At 45.9% G+C, this 8,012-nt stretch overlaps 1 protein-coding gene across 1 annotated transcript; it reads left to right on the forward strand.

Moving 5' to 3' along the window:
• The first annotated feature begins 2,968 nt into the window (after nt 1-2,968).
• Nucleotides 2,969-7,465, forward strand: LOC149232861 (uncharacterized). Its single transcript, XM_089382023.1, has 3 exons — nt 2,969-3,910; nt 4,199-6,115; nt 6,662-7,465. Exons 1-3 carry the CDS (start codon nt 2,969-2,971, stop codon nt 7,463-7,465), a joined length of 3,663 nt encoding a protein of 1,220 aa, XP_089238149.1.
• Nucleotides 7,466-8,012: the final 547 nt, after the last annotated feature.

Genomic DNA, 8,012 nt, shown 5'->3' on the forward strand with positions numbered 1-8,012 from the left:
GTGATGAATGCTAAGGTTTTTCACCATTGTTCATATGAAATGATGATGGTCACTATCTATCATTATAAATCATTATTGGTGACAGACCTTGAATGTCACCACAACACCTATACTTTTGGGGACGACACCTTTGGGGACGTTCAATTTTTTGTGAAGCGGGCTCTTTTGAACATCGCTAATGAGCTTACGGTGACATTTTTCAACCCTCACCAATGCCCTTTTTCTTTATAGTGAGATATTTAAAATTACCTACAAAGAGGACGTGAGCTTAAAATAATATATAGAAAAGTTCCAATACAACTTGCAAATATGAGCATATACCACTCTTCTTAAAGAGGTATTGAAATCTATTCTTATTAGAGGAATGAAAAATGAATGGCTAGAAATGCTTAATCCAATGGGACAGGGAGATATCTTAAAGGAAGAATATGAAGAAATTATCAAGTTGTGTATCAAGTGTCCCCGAGGAAGTGCAAGGATCAATCATAGGATATGATATCCCCTACGTAGAACTATCATAACAACTAACAGGGGATTTAGTTGGGTAAAAATAATTTATTTATTAGAAGATTATAAAACTAATATTTTGAGTATCCTGATTACACATTTGGATGTATTGTAGGTAAAACAAAATTAGGAAGAGATGGAATAACCACTAGCAGTATTTTTCCCTCTCTTCCATTGTAAACATGGTAGTAAAGAATGACTATTAGATGCAATTTAAATTTGTGTGATATGTGTAAGAAACCATCCAACCAATCAGTTCCCATACTTGCCAGGGTTGAAAGTTGTCTACAAAGAGGTTGGGGAGGAAGTTGACTTAGTGTACCTTGTAGCTCAATGACGATAATGGCAATCCCAACATCCAAGTATGACCTAGGACCCCTATACATTTTTATTAATAAATATAATCGACAAAAATACCATGGACCATCCTAGAAATCAACAATACCCTTTACAACCTTGGAAGAATCAACAATACCCTGGATCATCCTATCAGAATCAACAATATCTTAGACCACCTTGGCAGAATCTGCAATATACATAATAACCTTTCCAATGGACAAACCAAACCACTTAAGGGCCATTTTGGCCTCAAAAATAGCAATGCCCTCCTATTCCCACTAATTAATATTTAGTACAATTACCGCAATCACAACAAAAACAACACTCACAACAACAACTCTAATTCACCTTGAATGCTCCACCAAATGAATCTCCGTTACACCCTCAATTACCCATACAACCCCCACATTGACCTCTATCTGCTGAGCTCCGCTAGGGTTCTGAGCGATCCACCAACGGCGCTGACAGCATACCAGGCAAGATCAACACAGGAGGGGAGAAAGCCTCTGCAGCGTCTCAGAGCTGCAGAGTACTAAGGCTACGCTATGGCACAACCTCTGGGGGGGGCGTCAGAGCCCTCCCCGTCGCAGAATGATCCTGCGCAAAACGTCATTTTCGGTTCAGTGGACAAGGAAATCCTGAACAGGGGAAAAAAACCCCAAAATGACAACAAGGAAAATGGAAGACGGAAAGAAGGAGACAGCGGTCCACAAGAAGGAGCAGAAAAGCCTGAAGAAGGCCTGAAAATTTCCTCAACAACGTGCAGACCTGTGGCCAAGGAGCGGCCACGAATAGAGCTGCCGGGAGACAAGATTGATAGAAGAATAGAGTATATGCGCGATCATGCCCTCATCGGGAAGTTCATAGGGTTCTGGCCTACTGAGAAAGCCCTTTATGGTTGGATAGCGGCGAAATGGAAACCTAAAGGAGATGTCACGCTGCAGCTAGGGCCGAAAGGCTTCTTCACAGCAATCTTTTTCTGCCAAGAGGATAAATACAGAATACTAGTAGAAGGGCCCTATTTTTTTAACTCAGCTGGATTATACCTGAGGGAATGGATCCCCAGATTTAATCCAGATAAGGAAGATCTGACGTGGGCGCCAGTTTGGATCAGATTATACTCTCTCCCGGACGAATACTGGGATGAGGACATCCTCAGAGGGATTGGAAATGGGGTGGGAGAGTATATCAGAGCGGCAGAAGAAACCAAATCTCGTAAGTACATCTCCTACGCTCGAATATGTGTTTTCATTCGCCTCAATGAAGCTCTTCCAGAGTCTGTAACCCTCTCCCATCGAGATGAAGAATGGATCCAGCCTCTCGACTATGAACATGTTCCATTTCGGTGTAGGAAATGTCATGCCCTAGGACATCTCTTTAGGGATTGCCCTCAAAATGTCCAAATCAGCATCCCTGACTCTTCTGGTACCCCTGGCCAGGATGGCTTCACTAAAGTCTCAAGCAGGAAGCGCTCTCACAAAAAGCCCCAAAATGGGTACAAACCCCAGCCTAACAAATCCCATGGCCCAGTAACCAAGAACAGCTTTGATATTCTTGGACAATCCTCAGATGAGTTCCCTACCAATGCTGATGCCAACCCTGATCACCCTTCTTCCTCTTCACCTCCCCCTCCATCTAAATCCCCTCCCAAATCTCCGTCCCCCATCATCATCCCCACCATTCTTAAACGAGATCAGGAAGGTACCGCAGAAATCCTCAAGGAAATGGAAGTTGATGGAAAAGCAGACCTCCCCCAGAATCCAGAGACCAGCATTGAAGACAGCAATCAAGTGCAAATAATGGAAGAAGAGCCAGAAAGCATAGATCTGAATGGCTTAGATATTTTGGAATTAGAGCTTGCATGCAAAAAGAAAGCATTCGATTCAATTCCAGAGCTCCAACTTAATAAGCTCGAAGTGATCATCTCACGAGCCTATCATCAGCACCAACTCGGGATACAACCAGGAAGCCAATGGGATGGAAATCTGCGCCCAAAGGACACAAAAAAAAGAGGAAGAAAGACAGATCTGCAAAGAACGATAGAGATTGGGAAAATCCTGGTGGACTCAGGCAGATACGCTAAGTTGACAAAGTACTACAAGCCCTCTGTCAATGGTTAATCATGAAGCTGGTGTCTTGGAATGTAAGAGGGCTAAACAGCCCCGGAAAACTCAGGATGTTAAAAAACATGATAAAAAAGGAAAAGCCACAAATGTGCTTTCTCCAGGAAACTAAGTGTAATAGTACTACGCTAGGCAGCATTCTCTCAAAAGCCTGGCCTGGATGTCGGTCAGTTGCAGTAGACGCCTCTGGAGCTTCAGGAGGGTTGGAAATCGCTTGGAATACCCAAGCGGTATCCCTCTCGGATTTTCATGCAGCACACTACCTTATACAGGCGACCTTTCACATTTTGGGCACCAATATTCACGGCAACTTGTCAAATGTTTACTTCCCACAAGACACAGGAAGTAAAGTAGCTCTCCTTGACACGATTGAAGCTCTAAGTAACAACAGAAGGCATCCACTGTGGATCGTTGCTGGGGACTTCAACATGATCACCAAAATTGAAGAGAAGATAGGAGGGAGGAGTAGAATGGAACCTGAAGTCAATCGCTTCAAGGAATTTATCCAATCAACATCTCTCATAGATATGTCGTTTTGTAATGGCACCTTCACTTGGAGCAATCGCAGAGCTGGCAAACATCAAATCGCCTCCAAACTGGATCGCTTCCTCCTCTCAGACAACGCGGTCCACCTAGGAGGAGACATCTCAGCAGCCATACTTGCTCACACTGGATCGGATCACTGGCCAATAGCTCTACAATGGCAAAGACCAGGTAACTTAATCAAAAGACCCTTCCGCTTTGAAGGATTCTGGCTTACGCATCCCACTTTCAAGGACTTTGTCAAGACCACCTGGGCATCGTTCATTCCCCCAGAAGGAGCAAAAATGTATCAATTCCAGCAGAAGTTAAGATTTCTCAAAAGTCACCTCAAAAGATGGAACAGGGAAACCTTTGGCAATATCTTTGAGGCGCAGCAAGAGTTAACTCAGGATCTGGAGGTTCTCCACCAAAAGATTATCTCGGAAGGGCACACGGAAGCCACTCTGGAGCAGGAACGACTCATCCATAGCCAGCTGGAGGATAGGAGAAAGCAGGAAGAAATCTACTGGAGGCAAAAGTCAAGAGTCAGATGGCTGAAGGAGGGGGAACGTAATACCAAATTCTTCCACAGAACTACAGTCCAGCGAAGAATGCATAACAATATACCCTTCATCCAAAACCAATCGGGGGCAAAAGTAGAGACACATGAGGAAATTGAAGAGGTGCTCCTCAATCACTTTCAACAGGTCCATCAAGAGCAAAGAGAAGATCGACGACAGGCCATTAGCAAAATTACCAGCAATGTTCCAAAGCTCATTACGGAGGAACACAATGAACTCCTAATGCGCCCTATTCTTCCCCAGGAAGTGGATGAGGCAATGACGCAGCTCAAAGAAGGTAAAGCCCCTGGCCCAGATGGGTTTACTACCACATTTTTTCACTCTTTCTGGGATATGATAAAGGAGGAAGTCTGGCAGATTGTTGAAGAATCCAGGGCTATGCGCTGGCTTCTTCCCTCTCTCAACTCCACATTCATCACTCTCATCCCCAAGGAGGAGGATTCCATTACCCCTGATAAATTCAGGCCAATTGCCTTATGCAACGTCATTTACAAAGTCATATCAAAGGTCATAGCAAATCGGCTCAAACCCCTCCTTCCCGGGCTCATCTCTCCAGAACAGTCAGGGTACGTGGAAGGCCGACAAATTATGGATGGTATTCTACTCACTCACGAGATCATTCACTCCCTCAAGCACTCAAAGCAAGCAGGTATGCTTCTTAAATTAGATCTTTCCAAAGCATTTGACAAACTAAGTTGGAGTTATATACATCATATGCTAAAAGCTTTTGGTTTCTGCTCCTCTTGGGTTCGATGGATCATGAGCCTAATAATGTCCACTCATTTTTCAATCCTTGTGAACGGCATTCCCTCCCGCCCCTTCAAACCCTCCAGAGGTATTCGGCAAGGGGATCCCCTTTCCCCCTTTCTCTTTGTTCTTATGGCTGAAGGGTTAGGTCGTCACATTAAACAAGCCCTCCATTCTCATCAGATCAAAGGCATCTCCGTGCACAACTCCTCAGCCACCTCTCATCAGCAGTTCGTTGATGACACTATGCTCTTTGGTTATCCCTCTGTTCAAGAAGCCCTCCGTCTTAAATCCCTCCTCCAGGATTTTTCGGAAGCATCTGGCACGCATATCAACTGCTCTAAATCGCAGGTTTTCTTCTTTCATACTCCACCTTCGGTCAAATCTGCTGTAACTCGCATCTTGGGCTTCCCCTCTGCTTCACTCCCATCCAAATACCTGGGCGCACCCCTCACGGCATCAGCCATTAAGCAACCCGCGTGGCGCTCCCTTCTTGAGAATCTTGAAAACCGTCTCAACCTCTGGACATATAGATCTCTTAACTTAGCCAGTCGAGTTGTTCTCATCAAATCGGTCCTGCAGGCAATGCCTCTGTACCTGTTCTCTATTCTAGCCGCGCCAAAGTGGGTACTAAAAAGCATAAGAAACCTTCAGCGTAATTTTCTATGGAGCAGCTCAGCCACCAATCGCAAATGGGCCCTGGTTAAATGGACCAATGTATGCCTGCCCAAAGACAAGGGGGGCATTGGGCTAAGGGACCCTGAGTACAGCAATTCTATTATGAATGCCAAGATCTGGTGGCAATGGATCACTAACCCAGATAAGCCCTGGGGCAAAATTTGGATGGCCAAATATGCCGGAAACAGACCCCAAGAAGAACTCATCAGATTCACTCCCACCGAAAAAGGATCTCTAATATGGAATGCCGCCAAACAACACTATCAGTTAATTCAGAAGCATAGCTTCTGGGAAATTAGGGATGGCCGCACTGCAAGATTTTGGACTGATGCCTGGAACCAAATGCCCAAACTCAAAAATGTTCTTCACCCTTCTTTGATACCTGAAAGGCAGGAGGAGCAACAGGAAAAAGTTCACCAATTCTGGTCGCCGGAATTGGAGTATGGTTTTAGAAAATGGAAACAGAGCAACCAAATTCTCAACAACATAGATGCTCGGAAGGAAGAAGAGCTAAGGATCGAGCTAAGGAAAAGAAGCATTAGGCAGGATAACGGTGGGGATATCCTCAGATGGGGATACCAACCCAAGGGATCCTACTCTACCTCAGAAGCCTACAAGGTGATATGCAACTCCCCCACGCCCCCAGACCCTTTGTGGAGGAAAATATGGGAGATCGGACCCTGGCCAAAAATCTCCTACTTTCTCTGGCTGGTCGGACATAAAAAAATTCTCACATGGGATAAGCTTAGAAAGCGCAACTTCCATGGCCCCTCAATTTGTCATAACTGCTTTCAAAGTGAAGAGACTCTCCAACACCTCTTGGATACCTGTCCTCTAGCCAATCAACTTTGGGACAAGGTCAGTTTCAGATGCCAAATTAGATGCAGAGGGGAAAACGACATCATCAACTCCATAAGACAATGGCCAAAGCATCCCTACAAAAGCAAGATCCTTAATCATTTATGGAGTATCATCCCGGGGATAGTCCTATGGAATGTCTGGAAGGAAAGAAATCAACGCATATTCAAAAACAAACGATCTCCTACTGAAGAAACCTGGAGCAGGATACACAGGAACATACAAGAGACGGTGGCGCTTCAAGTTTGGACTAAGGAAGAGCTCCCATCCACTGATAATGAACATAACATTCTAAACAATTGGCAGCTGCAGTTACCTCAAGAAACGCTCAAGAATAGCATACCTAACAGCAACTTCAAGGACATCTGCCATTGGAAAGCCCCCCCTAAAAACTCATATAAGTTGAATTTCGATGGGGCTTCCAAAGGCAATCCAGGGGCAGCTGGATTTGGAGGCATACTGAGGGACCATGAAGGCACTCCTATGCAAATATATTTTGGGAACATGGGGTGGGATACCAACAACTCAGCAGAGCTGGAAGGGCTTTGGCAGGGTCTTCAGCAAGCTTGGAATCTCAATCTTCAACCCCTGATTGTAGAAGGCGACTCCCAGATTCTTATCAACATGGCCATCCGTATACAGAACGGCTCGCAAGCGAGGAAAGTAGCCCCCAGTTGGAGACTAGAAGCAAGGCTAAATGACATAGCACAAAAGCTAAGCAACACCAGAGCCATCTCCTTTGTACACACTAAAAGAGAAGGCAACAAAATAGCTGACCTCCTAGCTAACATTGGGGTCGAGACCGAACACCCCCTTCTGTTCGGAAGCATGACTATAATTCCTAACAGGCAACAGCTCCAGGAATCTGAAAGCCTGATCCAAGGAGAGGCCGTCTCCCCAGATGCGGGTGTCACCGAGCCAAGACATGGTGAGCCACATGCCCAGCACGTGCCACCACGTGATGAACACAGGGATTTATTGCCCCTCGCCGCCAAGACTTTAAGTCGGGGGAAGCTTGGTGGAATCCTTAATGAGGACGCTGGGAACGATGGAGAGCCTGCAAAGAGAATTCAATGCGAGCAAAACCCAAGGGAATGTCAACCGGTTTAAGAGGGAAGGAATGTTGATGTTCTGGGCGCAGAGTGCCGAGCAAGCAACTCAAATTTCTGAAGGAAAAGGTGGAGCGATTGATACTGAGAGTGAAGGCATACATTTGGACGAGGTGTGCTTCCTGCAGGCTTGTCCTGGGAGTGGTTTACGGGCAGTTGAGCTCTGCCTCGAGTCAATTTGGGGACTGCACTCAATTGGCAGTGAGCGCAGTAACAACAGGCCCTCAAGCGCAGTTCTGGAGCAAGTTGAGGGAGAGGCTGAAACCATGGTGCGATTGCGGGAAAGACAGCCGTGTAGGAGAGGTTCTGGGCGTGGTGAGTCTTCACGTCCCCCTGCAGCGGATGTCCACCATCATTGCTGCTGCTGCTATTGCTATAGAAGGGCGGGAGCCACACCAATCCCAGCCAATCAGTTTCTGGAGGCCGGCGGCACCAATGGAGGAGCGCCCATGCTTCCAGCGTTCGGCTCAGTCATTTTTACCCTGGGCAGCTCGCGGGATAATGCTGGCATCAACGCACATATCTCAGTTCTCTTTACGAAGGTTCCG

The sequence above is a fragment of the Pinus tabuliformis genome, chromosome J (assembly GCF_031772625.1).
Source record: "Pinus tabuliformis cultivar Carrire ecotype Pingquan chromosome J, CPIR1, whole genome shotgun sequence".
Lineage (NCBI taxonomy): Eukaryota > Viridiplantae > Streptophyta > Pinopsida > Pinales > Pinaceae > Pinus > Pinus tabuliformis.

Bases quoted from the DNA above. Each gene is read 5' to 3' on its own strand.
- LOC149232861 (XM_089382023.1), top strand. From the start codon at position 2,969: ATGAAGCTGGTGTCTTGGAATGTAAGAGGGCTAAACAGCCCCGGAAAA. The intron at 3,911-4,198 runs GTTCTCCACCAA...CACTTTCAACAG, and splicing joins AGTTAACTCAGGATCTGGAG to GTCCATCAAGAGCAAAGAGA. The intron at 6,116-6,661 runs GTGATATGCAAC...AACAATTGGCAG, and splicing joins CTACCTCAGAAGCCTACAAG to CTGCAGTTACCTCAAGAAAC.